General features: G+C 35.3%; 1 protein-coding gene across 1 annotated transcript in view; it reads right to left on the reverse strand.

Moving 5' to 3' along the window:
- Window positions 1–20,212, reverse strand: part of DNAH12 (dynein axonemal heavy chain 12) — a gene marked incomplete at its 3' end in the record, with an annotated part of 229,017 nt that overhangs the window by 66,697 nt on the left and 142,108 nt on the right. The window contains exons 36-45 of the mRNA XM_079935786.1: window positions 19,824–19,943; window positions 18,312–18,500; window positions 16,456–16,607; window positions 13,275–13,413; window positions 12,090–12,256; window positions 9,738–9,993; window positions 7,709–8,008; window positions 6,853–7,031; window positions 2,780–2,972; window positions 1,280–1,441 (exon numbers count right to left, since the gene is read on the reverse strand). Of these exons, the coding sequence (XP_079791912.1) occupies window positions 1,280–1,441; window positions 2,780–2,972; window positions 6,853–7,031; window positions 7,709–8,008; window positions 9,738–9,993; window positions 12,090–12,256; window positions 13,275–13,413; window positions 16,456–16,607; window positions 18,312–18,500; window positions 19,824–19,943 (1,857 nt within the window). The remainder of the gene's footprint in view (window positions 1–1,279; window positions 1,442–2,779; window positions 2,973–6,852; window positions 7,032–7,708; window positions 8,009–9,737; window positions 9,994–12,089; window positions 12,257–13,274; window positions 13,414–16,455; window positions 16,608–18,311; window positions 18,501–19,823; window positions 19,944–20,212) is intronic.

The raw sequence follows: 20,212 nt of genomic DNA on the forward strand, positions 1-20,212 counted from the left end.
TTTACAGTAAAATGTTTGCCAGATGGATGAAATAAGCAAAGTGGTCTTCAAAGTGGGATGCAGGGTATGTAAAGAAATTAATATAACTTCTTTTAATTACCTTTTATATTTTTAAAAATTAGTATAAAGCAAGCAAAAACAGGAATGCATTTTGGTACCCCTGAGTTCTGACCATGACTATTTCCTTGTGGAAAAACTGATACGGTGTTCCTAGGGTGGAATATGAAGGAAAGAAGTTCTTAAGGCTACTGTTGGGTCATACCATAAAAGAGTGAAGCAATGGAAAAGTTTTGTAGCAAAGTGATGAGAAGAAAAGGTAAACAATAGCTACAGTGAGCAGAAAAGCCTTGCAAAGCTTAGAAAATCCCACTCCCCAAGGTGTCCTATTCCTTGGGTAGGAGTGTGGGGGATGAATTTATCCTATAAATTAGGAGAATTACGATTCTTTAGCAGCCTTAGCCACGCCAGGCCATGAACTGGTAATGTATCAGATTTACTGAGGGCTTTCTAAGCGCCTGACATTCCATAAGTGCCTTACATTCCATAAGTGCCTTATTTCACTTGATCCTCAGAACTCACAACAACGCTGTGTAGGAGGAACTGTTTTGTGTATATAACAGTTTCATTCCATAGACAAACAAAGCAGGGTGCTTGAACAACCAGGGTGAAACCATTTTACTCCACATGCTATCACTAGAGGCTGGAATGAAGCATCCTGGTGTGAGTGATAAAATCTGTGGGTAAAAGTATTTACGGTACATGAAAGGGGAAATTACTAGCTGAACTCTTCTATGGGAAGATCTTAGAAATGGGGGTCAAAGGTCAGGACATCTGAAGTAGTGGGTGCTTCAAAAATGTATTTTTTTGTCAATTAAATCACAAAGCATGACTCTCAGATACATCAGAATTAATACAAGTAGTTTTGTTAAAATTTGAAAATTTTACTAACCAGTGGTAAACCATAAAAGCTAATCAAGTAGTGTTTTAAAGCTATATTTTCTCATATCACTGTAACCCTAAGATATGATTTTAAATCTCTAATCACTCAGAAAACATGCTAAATAAGATCAAATGGATGAAACACACTGTCATCATTATGGAAAAAATGAATTAAAACTCTGTCTAACTATCGAAGCTGTTTAAAATTCACCAAAAAAGTATTAAAATAATATACATTAATTTTTCAATCACCAAAATCCTCTGCACAAGATATATTTATCCTGAAGAGCAGAAAAGCTTCAAGACATGTTAGGAGCAGCACTCCCTAAAAAGCACTTACCTCCATCACTTCTTGTTTTTCATCTGCTGCAAAAATATTAGGTACTTCTCCAGTATTGAGCACACTGTCGATATCCTCTAGAAAAGCTTCCTCTTTAATCTGAGTGTCCGTGATTAGAAAGACTGTCTTCTGGCCCCTCATGCCCACATTCCTTAATAGAACCTTAAAATAAAAATGTACTTATAACCAGAATCTGGTGGAAATCTGTTGGTTTTGCTTTCCTTTCTTTTGATAACATCTCAAATTTAGAGTAGTACCTCTTCCATTTTGGTGGGGCTCTCAATCTGGGCCTCCATTTCTCCCACCCTTTTGGTGGGAGACTCCAACTGGCCAGTTTGCCCACCCCTTAGACATACTCATTGATTCAGAGTCTTACTTCAGGGACTGAGATGGATTTGAAAACAGAAAGAATCTCTGTCCATCTAAGATCGAAGATATAAAGACCAGTTCTCTACACTAACTTTTCGGATGTAGAATTTTAGTATGTCAGGGTCAGAGAAAGTTTAAAAAGTCCAGTAATGTCTCTCTTATTTTTTTCCACTTTAGGTCATCTCTCTTCTGGGGCCTGCAGAGCCCTAGGCACATGAGGATGAAGCCCCAAGTATGCACTCCACTATTCTATTTGTTACTGGAACAGCAACACAGCTCCAAAGAAACTATTAAGATTTGACAACATTAATGACATCATCATCCTCATTGAGGTTCATATTTAAGTCTACTGGAAAACATACATTTACCTGAAATAAGGCCTCTCTGAACTAGAATAAAGGTAAAATCAGCAGCAGCCATGGTAACAGCAGTGGATAAGACTTAAGTCATAAATCCTGCTCTGCTGTGCATACCTTCTCTCAACTTCAGTTTCCTCATCAGTAAAACACAGAGACAACCATACCTGCTGCATTGAACTGTCATACCTATAGAGTGACAGCATGTATATAAAGAACTTAAAACAGTGCTCAGCACACACAGTAACTGCTCTAGGGATAATATTATTATCATCATCACCAGTGTATTTAGCACACAGCTATACAGGTTGGCTCTCTCTTTACAGATAAAATAATGCATTGTAACACATATATGTAGAATCTAAAAAAAAAAATGGTTCTGAAGAACCTAGGGGCAGGACAGGAATAAAGACGCAGACGTAGAGAATGGACTTGAGGACACAGGGTGGGGGAAGGGTAAGCTGGGACGAAGTGAGAGAGTGGCATGGACATATATACACTACCAAATGTAAAATAAACAGCTAGTGGGAAGCAGCCACATAGCACAGGGAGATCAGCTCAGTGTTTTGCGATGACCTAGAGGGGTGGGATAAGGAGGGTGGAAGGGAGATGCAAGAAGGAGGGGATATGGGGATATATGTATATGTATAGCTGATTCACTTTGTTATACAGCAGAAACTAACACACCACTGTAAAGCAATTATACTCCAATAAAGATGTTAAAAAAATAATGCACTGATATTATTTTAGACACTAGATTTGCTCACAATTTTACCTTCAGGTCCTCTCTCCATTCATTCATACCATAGCTCTTAGAAATTTCTGGTTGGAAAATTTGCATTTTTGCCATGGATGTAGCCAGACGAGTTAAAGATTGACGACCACTTCCTCCAAGTCCAACAAGCAAAGCATTTCCACCAGACTGCTTTAGAATTCGACATATTCGTGATAAATGTTCCAATACATACCTATGAAATATTGATATTATTATACTTGAAAATATGAATATAAATGTATATTTACACATAAGTATCATTTTGCTTTCCTAGAAAAATGGACCTTGCTGCCCCATATATTACTATCCCAATTTTAAAGAGGTAATCATCAAAAAGCATGATTTTTCAAAGGCAGTTGCAATTGGATCATTTGATGTAAAGGAAAACTATTTGAGGTACAAATTCAGGAAAGGTACTATACAAATTATAAAAATAAAATGTAATGGTAATCATTTACACTGGGAGTATATTATTGCTTTTATTAAAAACATTTCTTTGGGAATTCCCTGGTGGTCCAGCGTTTAGGACTCTGGGCTTTCACAAGGGCCCAGGTTCAATCCCTCGTTGGGGAACTAAGATCCCACAAGCCACACAGTTTGGCTAATAACAAAACAAAACAAAAAACCCCCAAAATTTATTCAATCTTTTAATACTGGGATTTCTATGTGAGAAATAGAAAATCAGTTATATACAAAATAGTAAATTCAGGAAACGTAGCCTCACTAGTAATTAGGGGAATTAAAACTAAAGTCACAAAGTAGGCATAGAGGGAACTTACCTCAACATAATAAAGGCCATATATGACAAACCCACAGCCAACATCGTTCTCAATGATGAAAAACTGAAACCATTTCCACTAAGATCAGGAACAAGACAAGGTTGCCCACTCTCACCACTATTACTCAACATAGTTTTGGAAGTTTTAGCCACAGCAATCAGAGAAAAAGAGAAATAAAAGGAATCCAAATTGGAAAAGAAGAAGTAAAGCTGTCACTATTTGCAGATGACATGATACTATACATAGAGAATCCAAAAGATGCTACCAGAAAACTACTAGAGCTAATCAATGTATTTGGTAAAGTAGCAGGATACAAAATTAATGCACAGAAATCTCTTGCATTCCTATACACTAATGATGAAAAATCTGAAAGTGAAATCAAGAAAACACTCCCATTTACCATTGCAACAAAAAGAATAAAATATCTAGGAATAAACCTACATAAGGAGACAAAAGACCTGTATGCAGAAAATTATAAGACACTGATGAAAGAAATTAAAGAAGATACAAATAGATGGAGAGATATACCATGTTCTTGGATTGGAAGAATTAACATTGTGAAAATGACTATACTACCCAAAGCAATCTACAGATTCCATGCAATCCCTATCAAACTACCACTGACATTTTTCACAGAACTAGAACAAAAAATTTCACAATTTGCATGGAAACACAAAAGATCTGGAATAGCCAAAGCAATCTTGAGACAGAAAAATGGAGCTGGAGGAAACAGGCTCCTGGACTTCAGACTATACTACAAAGCTACAGTAATCAAGACAGTATGGTACTGGCACAAAAACAGAAATATAGATCAATGGAACAGGATAGAAAGCCCAGAGATAAACCCATGCATGTATGGTCACCTTATCTTTGATAAAGGAGGCAAAAATATACAGTGGAGAAAAGACAGTCTCTTCAATAAATGGTGCTGGGAAAACTGGACAGCTACATGTAAAAGAATGAGATTAGATCACTCCCTAACACCATACACAAAAATAAGCTCAAAATGGATTAAAGACCTAAATGTAAGGCCAGAAACTATCAAACTCTTAGAGGAAAACATAGGCAGAACACTCTATGACATAAATCACAGCAAGATTATTTTTGACCCACCTCCTAGAGAAATGGAAATAAAAACAAAAATAAAAAAATGGGACCTAATGAAACTTCAAAGCTTTTGCACAGCAAAGGAAAACATGAACAAGACGAACCCTCAGAATGGGAGAAAATATTTGCAAATGAAGCAACTGACAAAGGATTAATCTCCAAAATTTACAAGCAGCACATGCAGCTCAATATCAAAAAAACAAACAACCCAATCCAAAAATGGGCAGAAGACCTAAATAGACATTTCTCCAAAGAAGATATACAGATTGCCAACAAACACATGAAAGAATGCTCAACATCATTAATCATTAGAGAAATGCAAATCAAAACTGCAAGGAGATATCATCTCACACTGGTCAGAATGGTCATCATCAAAAAATCTACAAACAGGGCTTCCCTGGTGGCGCAGTGGTTGAGAGTCCGCCTGCCGATGCAGGGGATGCGGGTTCGTGCCCCGGTCTGGGAGGATCCCACATGCCGCGGAGCGGCTGGGCCCGTGGGCCATGGCCGCTGGGCCTGCGCGTCCGGAGCCTGTGCTCCACAACGGGAGAGGCCACAGCAGTGAGAGACCCGCGTACCGCAAAAAAAAAAAAAAAAAAAAAAAAAATCTACAAACAATAAATGCTGGAGAGGGCGTTGAGAAAAGGGAACCCTCTTGCACTGTTGGTGGGAATGTAAATTGATACAGCTACTATGGAGAACAGTACGGAGGTTCCTTAAAAAACTCAAAATAGAACTACCATACAACCCAGCAATCCCACTACTGGGCATATACCCTGAGAAAACCATAATTCAAGAAGTGTCATGTACTACAACATTCATTGCAGCTCTATTTACGATAGCCAGGATATAGAAGCAACCTAAGTGTCCATCAACAGATGAATGGATACAGAATATGTGGCACATATATACAATGGAATATTACTCAGCCATAAAAAGAAATGAAATTGAGTTATTTGTAGTGAGGTGGATGAACCCAGAGTCTGTCATACAGAGTGAAGTAAGTCAGAAAGAGAAAAACAAATACCGTATGCTAACACATATACATGGAATCTAAAAAACAAACAAAAAAATGGTCATGAAGAACCTAGCGGCAAGACAGGAATAAAGACGCAGACCTACTAGAGAACGGACTTGAGGATATGGGGAGGGGGAAGGGTAAGATGGGACAAAGTGAGAGAGTGGCATGGACATATATACACTATCAAATGTAAAATAGATAGCTAGTGGGAAGCAGCTGCATAGCACAGGGAGATCAGCTCGGTGCTTTGTGACCACCTAGAGGGGTGGGATAGGGAGGGTGGGAGGGAGGGAGACGCAAGAGGGATGAGATACAGGGATATAAACTGATCCACTTTGTTATAAAGCAGAAACTAACATACCATTGTAAAGCAGTTATACTCCAATAAAGATGTTAAAAAAAAAACAACAAAAAAACTAAAGTCACAGTCAGATACCATTCTACTCTCCTTCGACTGACAAAACTTACCAAGTCTGGCTATCCTAAGTGTTGTGAAGGGTGAGAAACAATGGAAGCTCTTAAAAACAATAATTATTTTTGAAGATACTTTGGCAAAACTTAGTAAAGTAGAAGATGCTTACATACCATGACACAATAATTCCATTTCTAAGAATATAGCCTAGAGAAGTTCTTACACATGTAACTAAGGAGACATGAATGTTCAAACCATTTTTTTAATTACATAAACTAGAAATTACCTAGAAGTCTATCTCAGAAGAATGACTACATTCTGTTAAAATTATACAATGCAGTGCAATACAGGAGTAATAATTCATCTTCTGTGAATTTCACAAACAATCTAGAATAAACCAACTTGCAGAGGAATGTGCACAGTATGCGACATGCAAAATAAGATTGCATATATGTTTAGGAACACACACAAAGAAACACATGAGTTTCTTTTTATCCCCGTAAGGTACAATAGGGATGCAGTGAGGGAGGGCTGGCTACACAAGGGACTTCAAATAAATTGCTAGTATTTTATGCCCTTTTTTTTTAAATCAAAGTATATTTGATTTACAATATTGTGTTTAGTATTTTATGTCTCAAGCTGGGTGATGGGTACAAGGTTGTTCATCATAGTTTTATCTTTTTGTACATTTTAAATATTTCACAATAAAATTTTATAAACAGTAATTTTAATCATCAATACCAAATATAGGTACCTAAAAATGACAAGATTCATTCTTGTTTTGTGAGTTTGATTATACTCATCTAAGCATTGCTCCACGATGTCACTAAAATCATGAATATTTGGAATTTCAATATAAACTCTGTCATCTCCTTCAAAGTCAGGATTCATATAGTCACCAAACATGAGATTTCTTAAGTCCTCTTCAGTTACCTATAAAATGGAAATCAACAAATTATATTAAAATTTTTTCTAAAATAATTTGAAAACAAAAATTTTTCTGAAATAAATTTAAGAAAGTTTAAAATTTTTTTCTAAAATAAATTTAAGAAAATGTTACACAAAATTTTGTTTTATCTATGTTATGGGATGATTATCAATTAGATAATTCTTTTAAATATTAGGATAGTAAATAATATACTTGTAAAATTAACACCTGAAATTATATTATATCCTTAGGAAGTAAAAAGAAAACAGTTTTTTCTATCATATAAGCTTTTTGCCCCCAGGGGCAGGAAAAGTCATTCTGAGCAACTCCCATTTTTGTGAGTCATTACTAAGGGATGGTCACCATATTAAGCACCTTATATCTATTATATCATTCAATCCCTATCATATAACTTCTATGTTATACACATAATTCCTCTGAAAGCAAATCTTCTCAATATAAATACCTATCTATGAGGAAAGTTAAAAGAATATGATCATTAAGAAATAATAGTTTGTTATAAAGCAGAAACTAACACACCATTGTAAAGCAATTATACTCCAATAAAGATGTTAAAAAAAAAAAGAAGTAATAGTATTCTTTCAAAGATAAGTTGATTGTAATAATTCATGCTATTGGATTGTTTTAACTTAATATATTTTTAATCACTAAATATACTCACTGGTGCATTCCCTTTCCTCAAATGTGAAAAGATACTATCAAATGATTCTTTAAAATGGTCTCTTATAACATTTTTGGTTAAAGTGAACAGCCAGCATCGGTCATTATCATTAATGAGACGATCATAAAACACTCGGAGAACCTCATGCACAAACAGACGGATCATAGTGTGCTTGTTCTGCACGGCATCTCTTTCAATGAGCAAGCAGCCCCGGATGACACGTGAAAAATCCCGCAAGTTGAAAGTGTAATGAGATTTTGTGGGAGTGGGCAAAAGATTTTCCATGGATTGTTTATATATCTGAATATGAAAAAAGCAACAAAGCAAAAATAAAATGCTTATAATCAGCAAAGTCAATAATACAAAGCCAACAACAATGTAATATACTGTAAAAGACAGTATATTATATAAAATATTTTATTTATCCTATCAGATCATATTGACTTGGAAAATTGTATAGTACTGAGTCTAATATAGCATATATCTATTTCTTTTGGTTTATAGCACTCAACCAGGCATTACAAAGTTGAGGGAACTTATTATTATCTGATTCCATCCAAGCTCAAGAAGTGACAATGCTTTTATTTCCCAGTAATTATGGTTGTTCCATTTAAAGGCGAATGACCTGGGATTAAATAGTTAACAAAAACTTTAGTAGAAAGTGAAATCAGATAACTCATTCTGAAGCGTTCGAAATGAAGAGGATGATGAAACAATTTTCTTTGACCACCACTGACTTCAAAACAAATCAACGTGTTCTCTCCCTTCCCTTCTCTCTCTTGTTTTCTCTCTCCCCTCTCCTCCTCCTATCTTAATTGGCTATAATATCAAAATGAAGTATATTTTTACTACATGCTGAATTCACCAAATGAAGTTTAACATCCTCTTTAAGAAAGGTAAATTAAACCTTTTATAATATAGCCTGAAAAAAAATCCAAATGAAATTATTTTTTATTTATATATGTTCTCTAATTCATCTCCCCTAATCTCCACACATGGTAGGTCTACAATACATCAAAGACAGAAAAAAAAGAGGATCCTTTCTGTATCCTCTTTTGCCTAACCAACTCCCCTCTCTTTCCAGGAGATGCCTGAAATATAACTACCATATTTTATAAATAGAAGAACTTTTCTGTATAAGTACAGAAATTATAATAATGTACTATCTCTTTGCTCATAGTTTCTCTATTTTAACAACCCAATTTTCCACCAGAACAGGGGCAGAAGAACTTTAGAAAGATACAGTGCTCTTGGAAACTGATGGAATGACTCTAGGGAGCTTTTTGCTTCTGGTTGCAGTGATGCCAAAGTGAACCCCACTGTATCAAGGATCCAGAAAGCTTAGTTCAATGAGATTATCACTAAATTACCTTAGATACATTTTTTTCCCTTTTACCATCACCGATGAGGCTGGCTCTGGCCTCTGAGCAGAAGCAGGTAACACACCCTGAATAAGTTAAGGGCTGCTCTTTGGCCATATGGGCAATCTTGTTTTCTAGTCCCACCCTTGTATTCTCTTTTTTTTTTTTTTTCACTGCTACTCCTAAGTTATGTGGTCTGGCAAAAATAATGTATTCATAAGCTTCTTAAGTTTCTTTTTTTTTTTTTTTTTGATGCAACATGAAGAATGGGAACGAAGAGAGAGAAGGGAAAATTAGTAAATACTAGAGTAGGGACCCAACAATTAGGGAAACACCCACAGTATGGCAGATATTGGTTCTGGATGATTTCCTTATAATAACCTTGTGAAATAGGTATTATCTCCCATTTTAGTGATTAAAAAGTAAGTTTCTGGAAGGTCAAGTTACTTGCTCAAGGCCAGATAGCTAGGAAATAGCAGTCAAGACTCAAACGCAGTTAGATTCCCCAATTTCAAAGCCTATGATCTTCCTGTTCTCAAGCCTTCCTAACAGCTTCTCTGACACTGAAGACTAAAGTGGCTAAGGGAAAAAAGTTAAAAAAAACAAAAAGGAAGGATCAAATAAGGATATATGTAGTACTAAAACACTCTATTGCATTCTTTGCTCACCTCCATAGTCCCATTGACAATTTGGTTCCCAACTAAAAAGTACTCTGGAGGAAATTCTCGAGTCCTAAGGTAGAATGCTACAATTGATGAGAAGATTCGGACCATGGTTTCATCACTAAAAGTATTAATAGTGCAGATGTTGAAATGTCTAATAAAACGGGGAGTGACTGGATTTCTTCCACCACCTGGAGGGCCCATGGCAGCAATCAGTTCTATGTCAACCAACGTGATTTTACTTGTGTCCTTAAGGTCATACCTTGAAAGCACATAAAAATTCCAAAACGATCAGTTATAAAGCCAACAAGATGGATTGAAAAGTAGATCTCCTTAGAAAATTAATCTGATTTTAGCTTCTTTAAATGGAGGAAGATTAGATAATGCTTGGAGTAAGAGAGAAGTTTTTTTTTAAGGATTTCTATAATTTTTATTTCTTTTTTTTTAAATTGAGGTATAACTGACATAACATTATATTAGTGTCCGTGTACACCGTAATGATTTGATATTTGTCCAAATTGTAAAATGATCACCACAATAAGTCCAGTTAACATTTGTCACCATACATAGTTACAAAATTTTTTTTCTTGTGATAACTTTTAAGATTCACCCTCCTAGCTACTTTCAAATATGCGATACAGTATTATTAACTATAGTCACCATGATGTACATTACAGCCCCTGACTTACTCATTTTATAACTGGTAATTTGTATCTTTTGACCCTCTTCACCTATTTTGCTCCCCCTATCCCCCACCTCAGGCAACCACCAATCTGCAGAGAAAACTTGTTTTAAAGCAGCACTCTATTTCTCCTTTCAGTGACACTGATTCTGTTGCCCAGATTCTGAGTATCTAGAAGGTCCCCTTCCTCTTGCTCTTGCCTTTCTTTTTTTCAGTTCTTTCCAATTTGACTCTCCTTTGCCTCTTCACACTCCAAATCCAGAAGTATGGATGAGAGATCAATCTTTTTTGTGAATGGTTACAGGTAAATGACAATATGTCCCACTTTGCCTAGGACAATTGTTGTTTGTGCCTGTCCTGTAGTAACTATTAACACTCCCCTTTTTCTCTCAGAAATGTTCTGGTTTGAACAATAAACTATACACTTATTCTACTTACAGCTAAGTCCTGATTTCTTTTTCTCATCTCAAATCTTATCTTTGGAGCACAAAAGAATGTATAAATAGAACCTATACACAATTTTGTTATATAAAAAGAGACCCATTAGGGAATAACAAAGCTTCAAAGAAGTTTTAATCAGAAGGGGTATACAAATGACTCAGTTTAGCTGGAACCACTCAAAGTGAAAAGCTGCTTATTTCCAACAGGTCATAAAGTCCTTTAATATTGAAGTTCTTGCAAAAAAGGGGGGTGGTTATGGAAGAAATCTATATAGCCAGTTCTTAGTCTAAAAGTACCATAGAAAGTATGAAAATATGACTTGATTTTTGGCAACAACTCTAGTAACTGTCAATAAGGAACTGGTTAAGTAAATTATAGCAAGATCCACAAAACTAAACAGTACTAAAAGGGAACAAAATGAATGAGACAGACAAATAATATCGATAAATATTTAAGTGCAAATAAGTTGCAAAAACATTATATGTAATATGGGTCTTTTTTTAATAAAAATATATTTATATAGAAAAAAACCTTGGAAGAATAGGGAATAAACTATTAACAGTGGTTATCTCCTGGAGGCAGGATTCCAAGGGCATGCAATAACAACAACAAAAATATAATCCCAAAATATGACTTAGCTTCACAGTTAGGTTACCCTTGCCTTGACATAAAAATCATGGCATATTAGGGATTAGGAAAGTATTTTAACAGGAGGAAATGAAGAATTATTAATCCGAACTAAAAGATACAATGTCTTATTTGTTGGAAACTAACCATGTCATCATAAAATAGGGTGGGAGGAATGGAAGAGTTATCTACGAAATTGCTGTCAAAACCAAGCCATCCCAAGGATACAGTAGTCCCAAATAGTTATAGATAATATAAAGAATTTTAAAATGGTAGAAACATAGGGTGCTGATTACGGTTACTTAGGTTGGAGACTACCCACAAATTCTCAGTGCTGGTTGATGGTAAAAGATGTAATTTGTAAATTATATTTAATAATTGAAAGTAGTAGATAAAAAGGACAAAAATTAATACTGGATTATTCTTCCATGGTATAAAAAGGTATAGAAAAGTCTTCTAAAATTTTCTTTATAGGAAAATCTGAGCAACCATTTTCTTCCATAAGTAATTTGAGAAAATGTATTATTTTGATGTGAGAAATTAAAATAGAAAAAGAGAACAAGAAATAACTTCAGCATGGCTACTTAAGACTTTAATTAAATAGTTACCAATTCCCACAGTCAAAAAACTGTCGTAATAATTCAATAGGAGGTTGAGCTCCATATTTCTCCAATGCAGGCATATTCATGTCATCTATAAAAATTATGCACTTCTTTCCCATAGGTGGTCCAAAAACTCCTTTGCGTCTTTTATCCAGCCTAGCCATGATAATGTTCTAAAATATAAAAAAGAAATAGTAGTATATTTAAAGCCATACTTAACACCAGAAAAAAAAAAAGAAATTTAACAGTCTAATTATGTAAGGAAATAATGCCAAGCAACACTATGTGCATGTTTATTCATTTATATTTATTCATTTTAGGGTTATACCAAACTTCATATTCAACATCATTCAAAGAGCATATATTGAAATCCTTCTATGTGCTCAGAATTGTTACATGTTTATATGTAACCAATTGTTACACCTATTTATATATTTATATTGTATACACACATATGCACACACACACAAAAAATATTTTCTATATTGGATACCCCAACATATCTATTAACTTTAACTTAATATCTAAAAGCACTAATCTAAATCTGTAGTATTTTGAAATTAGGGAATTCTACTGGCTTAAAACAACGAAAATGAGCGCCATAGATCAGGAGAGAATGGACAGATATAAATTTAGGAATGGATGATAAAAATGGTGATTAGAAAAGATCTCATGCAGTACTTTCATCTTGGTACCTCTGGGGGTAAAGGGTGGGATGCACAGTTTCCTGTCACAGAAGGTCATACAATAAACAGTATATGGTTTGAAAGATCTTTCACTGACAGAACTTCAGTAGGCAGCAAATACCCCTAGGGGACCATCTAGGAGAGTCTCGAAAGAACAAGTTTTCTCTCTCTCTCTCTCTCCCCTTGTCTCCTTCTCTCTCTCCTTCCCTCTCTCTCTTCCACCCTCCCTCCCTTCTCCTTTACTTCTCCAGTTAAGAAATCAATTGTTGCTTCTTGGGCTTGAAAAAAATGATGACAAAGCTCAACAATTCAGTATTAATGCAAAAATGTTCTCTTGAACTTTTGTCCTTAAAACTTACTTGTAATGCCAAAAAGAAAATTTGAAGTTTTATTTAAATTCATAGAGGATTTACACAGCTGCTCATTTAAAATACAGTTTTAAATGCTAATCAAAAAGGCAAAAAAATTAATAACTATAGACCCATGTTTCTGGCTTTTAACTAACCTGAACCTGATTGGCACTGGTCCGTGCGGAGAAATTAACATAAAAAGGAAAGTACAGGTCCTTTTCCAAGTGATTCATCAGCTTATTCTTCACATACACTGATTTTCCTGTACCCGTTGGACCCACAAAAAGTAGCGGCCTTAATGAAACAGTGAACATATCGTTCAAAAGGAGAAAAAGTCAGAATACATTTCAATTAGAGGAGGGTGGATTTAGTTGAAAACCTAAATAGTAATCAAATCAACTTCATCCAAAAACTCACATTTCAATTTATCATTGTAATTTCATAAAAGACCGGTGAAAGTAACAATTGGCACCGTTTTGCTTACTTACTGAAATTTAAATAGTAACAAACTATTATTTGAACAAATGTAACATTGCTATATGTAAAAACACTCATAAAACGAGTAGTAACATGCTTAACTTTTCAGAAAAAAAAAAAAAAAGCCAAAGTTTGTCTCCTCAGAAAAGTGATGTATTTGTACTTTTTAGTTAGAGATACAGGCAAGAGGGTGCTGTGTGGAATAGACTAATAGGATGATGACAATAAGAGAGGTTGAAAGTGTTTCGCAGTTATCTCAACAGCACAAAGTTTTTGTGAGAAACTAAATAACAATGAATTCTAAAGGTAACGGTTATATATGCCCATTAATAGCATTTTTGAATCAAGTCAGTGTTACTAACTGAAAATACTTGTCTAAAAGCAAACTCTAAGGAATTCCCTATTCCAAGGGCTTCAAAAGCAGGGTTTCTCATTTTTGAGTGGTCTGAACTAATTTTAAAGGGAAAAAAAAAATCCTAAGAGTTTATGTTCACAGAACCCTGGAGAATCCCAGTTTGAGACATACTGAATTAAAAATTAAATACTGTCACTTCAATTGACAACTTGGCATCACATGCTACATAAAGACAAACACAAAGGCTGGCACTAAAACTGAGCAGCAGTAATCAGGTATAAAGAGTCATCTATATGACCCAAATAATGATAATATTAATTTTTAAAATTATCATTGAAGTAGAAACATAAAATTAATACTATAAACAAAAAAAGATCATTTAGAACTACAGTGATGCCTGAGAATTCATCTACGCTTTCCAGTCTGAGTAACACGTTATGGAAAACTATTTATTAAAATAATTTTACTAAATAAACACTGTTCTTAACTTGAGGTCCATGGATCAAACTGAAGAAATTCTTAGACAATATTGAGAGTTTGTGAACTTAGATGACATAGAGTTTATACCTTTACTTTCACTACCCTTAACTAAAATGGAGCAATTTATAATATAGTACCTGTGTACTTTATTATCAATAATAATATTGTTAATATTTGTCATCAATAGAAATCACAGATATTATACTAAATATTACAATTGTTAGAGATATCTCAAAAATATCACTTATGCCCATTGCTTCTTCAAAATTATGATCATCATCAGACTCACTGCTGGATCTTATTATTTAATGTGTTAATAAAAAGCACATTATTACTACTATAGCTCAAATTTGTTCAATATTTTAATAAATATATTTTAATATGTGGTTTGCTTTATAATCCTATGTTTGTACTTATTCATTCAAAAGCATTATTCTGACAAATGGTTCATGGAACAAGAGAATTCCTGTACCAGGAATTCCCCAGCATTGACAAGTACTCTCCTTGCTTAATGAAGTTTTTAATATTAGCCTCTAAATGCAAAAATGCAACTATGGGTACAAAATAGGGATAAAATAATGTTCCCTCATAAGCTATTTTTCTTTTTTTTTTAATAAACAGGATAAAACTGTCACAAAATTCACGCAGAAACAGGTTCTTCATCAAAAACAATAAACCATGACATTCATGCATATAATGTAAGCTTGTCCAGTTTAAATAATATTTTTTTAATAATTTTATTTATTTATTTTTTTACTTTTGGCTGCATTGGGTCTTCATTGCTGTGTGCAGGCTTTCTCTAGGTGTGGCGAGCGGGGGCTACTCTTCGTTGTGGTGCGTGGGCTTCTCATTGCCATGGCTTCTCCTGTTGTGGAGCACGGGCTCTAGGTGCGTGGGCTTCAGTACTTGTGGCCCACAGGCTCAGTAGTTGTGGCTGACAGGCTCTAGAGCGCAGGCTCAGTAATTGGGGCACATGGGCTTAGTTGCTCCGTGGCATATGGGATCTTCCCAGACCAGGGCTTGAACCCATGTCCCCTGCATTGGCAGGCGGATTCTTAACCACTGCACCACCAGGGAAGCCCCAGTTTAAATAATATTAATGATAAATTATGGCTAGTGTTTCAAAGAAAAATAACTATAAAAGTGTTATTAAGAAAATTGGTATGGATATGTCTATGGTACGTGCTAGGCTTTTCATCTTTTTTGATGTGCTCTTCTTATTTAAGTCTGAGTCTTTTATGTTCATCTTAAGTTATGAAGAACTAGCATAGGACAGATCTCAAAAATGCCAAACGGGAAAATGTGGATCATGGTTAGTCTTATCCCTCAGGAGTACAATGAACCTGTGAGTAGAATGCATACCTTTTTAACAGTAACACTGTAACTGACTTTTAATCTGCTATTACAAATAAAAGAAATAAAAGATGGCTTATGAGGCAACAAAGTATGATGGTAAAGACTTTGAAGTGGGCAATAGGAAACCTGGATTTCAGGTTTACCACTAGTAACAGATGTCACTATGGAAATGTCAATTAGTCCCTCAGGGTCCTAGTTATCTGAAAATGGATGACCTCAAAGTTCACTTCAAAAATCCTATGATCCTGGGCTTCCCTGGTGGCACAGTGATTAAGAATCTGCCTGCCAATTCAGGGGACACGGGTTCGAGCCCTGGTCTGGGAAGATCCCACTTGCCATGGAGCAACTAAGCCCGTGCACCACAACTACTGAGCCTGCTCTCTAGACACCGCAAGCCACAACGACTGAGCCTGCGTGCCACAACTACTGAAGCCCGTGCACCTAGAGCCCGTGCTCCGCAACAAGAGAAGCCACTGCAATGAGAAGCCCGCACATCACAACAAAGAGTAGCCCCCACTCGCCGCAACTAGAGAAAGCCCGTGTGCAGCAACAAAGACCCTACACAGCCAAAAATAAATAAAAATAAAAAAATTATTTTTAAAATCCTATGATCCTATTAGAAAGGTACTATAATATTTAAAATGCATGTTTATAATAGAGTTTCTTACTTTGCATAGGTAATACTCAAATCCATTAGAAATGTATATCTAATTGTATCCATTGTAGGGACTATGATATCTTGAATCTTGACACATTTATCTCCTAAATTAGTACTTTTAATTAATTCATTCCAGTGGATCCAGCGACCTCGGTTTTTCAACTATAAGAGAACATAAATTTTAAAGTATTATAACCATGCACTTGCTATCTAAAAGGCTCTTTTTAGCACAGTTATCATATTTGCTTTTAAAAACTTTACAGCCTTTTCCTCCTTTTTATTGTGAAATACAGTGGCTTCTCTTGTTGTGGAGCATGGGCTCTAGGCACGCGGGCTTCAATAGTTGCGGTGCATGGGCTCAGTAGTTGTGGCTCGCACGCTCAGTAGTTGTGGCTTGCGGGCTCTAGAGTGCAGGCACAGTAGTTGTGGCACATGGGCTTAGTTGCTCCGCGGCCTGTGGGATCTTCCCAGACCAGGGATCTAACTCGTGTCCCTTACATTGGCAGGTGCATTCTTAACCACTGTGCCACCAGGGAAGTCCCTGTCCTCTTAACACTCTAATCTTTCCAGGCTGCCTTCAAGATGTCCTTGTGCATATATCAAGAATTTATCTGAGAGCCACTCTGATGTGGCTGAAGTTACAATTGACAGGACTTTGGCTTAATGTTTTCATATTTTAAAGTAAATGGGTAATAATCTAACTAGAAATAAAATATCAAATAAACTCATATTTGTTTCTCTAAAATTATTCTCTTTGGCATATTGATCCAGGCTGATATTCAGCCAGGACATATTGGAATGGCTGGACTGATTGTTACATTATTGAAGTTCTTCTGAACCAGGGGCTAAATAGCTGCTGTCTTGATACCCTAAGTGATCCTGATTAGGGAATCCACCCTCCCCCACACAGATATCTTCCTCTCCAAGTTGTCCTGCCCTTCCCTGGAGATCCTAAAGCCTCTCACCATCAATCAACAAAAGAGTTAGCACCTGGCAAAGAGGGCGGTCTCTTGGACTCCAGTCCTATGGCTGGCATCTAAGAATCTTTAAATATTTTCTGGCAAGTTGTATATGTATATGGTTTGTGTCTGGGTGACGGTAATTTTGCAAGTTTGGGTGAGTGTTTCTTCAGTAATTCATATTCTTAATTTCTTAGGTTTTAGCTTTTATTTTTATCAAAGTTATTTATGCACTATTTTAGAGTCAAAAGTTTACACAGTTAAGGAAAAACAGCAGTTTCCTACTCTTTTCTCCTAACAGCAACTACCTTTGCCTCTTTAAGCTGGATATTTTGATATTTACCTTCAATTCTTAAAGAATATGCTTGTGTTATCACTTCTTGATTTTTTAGTTTTAGAGGTTATTCTATTCACTTCCCACTGTGACTAATGAGGATGAAACTCTCTTTCTGGTCATATTCTTAAAATTCTGTGTTAACATGGTTTTAGGGAAAGATTTCTGCACTGGCAATCAGGAGAGCTGGGTACAAGTCCTGGCTGTGCTAGTCAGTTGTGTTTCTAGGTTTAGGTAAAATTGTAATAAGTCTCTATCCAGATCTTATGGCTCTGTGAAGTAAAATTTTCATGAATCATATAATTATGCAAATGCTTACTGTTTTAAAGAATCTTCTTGTGAATTCTTTTTTAAATTGGAGAAAATAGATTTAATTTAAATCTGAAATTATAAAATATTCTCAAAATAAGTTTATCTATACTGTCCACAAGTTATAGGAGGAGAAACTGAAGAGAAGGGACTAAAATGCTAACCACAGGAGTCAAAGTAACTCTAGGATGGGAACCCACTTTTGACTGCTGATCTAAGACTTTGTGTTTTACAGCTTATCATAACAAGCATTTTATATCATACCTCATACATGTAGTCATAGACTAGGCCTTTTTCATCAAAGTGGCATTCCCATTTACCCACAGAGTCAGGTATTGGGTTGCTTTCATCTTTTCCCAATATGACTAATCGTATGTAATTGTCAAAAGCAATGCGACCATCTGTATCACAACTTCCTCCAATGGACCAAATCAAAGAAAATATAAAGCAAGCCTGTTGGTTAAAAAGAAAAATTAATTTAAACTATTTAAAAGGAAATTTTAACAGATTAACTAAAATATAGTACATTAAGTTCTGATTAATCTACTTGGAAAAGGTCAGATTTACAAATAAAGTAGAATGGAGCACATCTAAGTCACGTAACAAATCATTCCTCTGGCACTATATATCTAAATTAAAATTCTCATGCCAAATGACCTAGGAATTTCTCTTTTAGGAGTTTATCTTCAAATATATTCCCACTGGACAAAACGATATATGTACAAGAATATTTACTGCAACACTGTTTGTGGTAGCAAAATATCTGAAGCAACCCAAATGTTCTTCAATAGAAGTCAGCTTAATTGGAATATGCTACATACACTGGAATACATGTAGCTATTAAAAAAAAAAAAAAAAGGTAACCCAATACTGATATGGAAAGATCTCCAAAATATATTGTGAGAAAAGATGCAAATCAGTATGTATAGTATGCTAACATGTATAAAATATGTATACATATAGAAGAGGATATGCATCAAATATCTCTAGCAGGCTACATGAGGCACTGGTAATAGTGGTTGCCTTGAGGGTGGCTGGGGAACTGGTATGGGTAGAAAACTTACTTTTGTCTTTTGCTCTAGGTACATGCCTTATCTAGTTAGAAAAATCTATCAAAAATATTTTAAGAGAAAATTTTCTGTGGCAACAAAGTGAAGGGAAAACCGTGGGAGGGAACTGCTATTATCACAGAGTAGAAGAGAAGATAGATTGAAAGAGATCGAGGCATTTGAGAATAAGGTGGTGGATAGGAAAGTAGCATAGACCAGGGAAGAGTACAGAACACCTCTTTCCTTTGGCTCCCTGAGAGCCTTATTCTCTGCTATTCTCTGATCTCTAGACATTAACTAACCTGGACCACTGACTCCTTCCTACATATATCCTCTATGAATTCTGCCTGCAATGCTCCACCCAGCTGGTTGGATGCCTGCTCCTAGTCTTTTGTAGCCAGTTTGTTGTAGCCTACACTCTAGCTTAACATTTAGACAAGATCAATTCACCTGAAGTCTATATTGGTTTAATATTGTCACCTTATTGTTTATCAAATTATGATCTTTCATAAGTAATAGGGTGTCTTGATTCATTCTGACATATTTTACTTTCTCTAAATCGTTTTTTAAATCAGAATACCAGGTCAGGGCAACTTTAATGTCTTCAGGTATTCTTTTGGTTCTCACCAAAAAACAGCTCTAGGTCTTGTAATGTCTTTCTCAACACAAGTTTGCCAGAGGCATATTTTATTCCATAGTTAAAAAACACAATAAGTATAAAACCAACCATAATCCAAACACGAATGTGCTTGCTGGTAGGATCGTTTTCTACCACGTTACAGAGGAGTACTTCAAAGAGGCGTGTGAGAGATACAACTACATTGCTATCGCTTGTAGGAATCAGTTCCTTCAAAGTGAAAAGAATAAGATACTTTACTTTCATCTTATTTACATAATAAAAGAAAATAAACATTTCATTTTAAAAATGTAGTTTTCCTAAGGTCTTTATAAAATTTAAACTTAAGGAATTTAAATTGTAGGCATGATAAAAATCTCTCAAATATTTTAGTCTAGCATATTACATTACACAGTTGTGCAAAACATATTCTTATTCTGAATTCTTTGAGAAATGAAAACTAGTAAGAGAATAAACAATGCTCTAGAGATAGTAGAAAT

Source organism: Stenella coeruleoalba, assembly GCF_951394435.1.
Source record: "Stenella coeruleoalba genome assembly, chromosome: 10".
Lineage (NCBI taxonomy): Eukaryota > Metazoa > Chordata > Mammalia > Artiodactyla > Delphinidae > Stenella > Stenella coeruleoalba.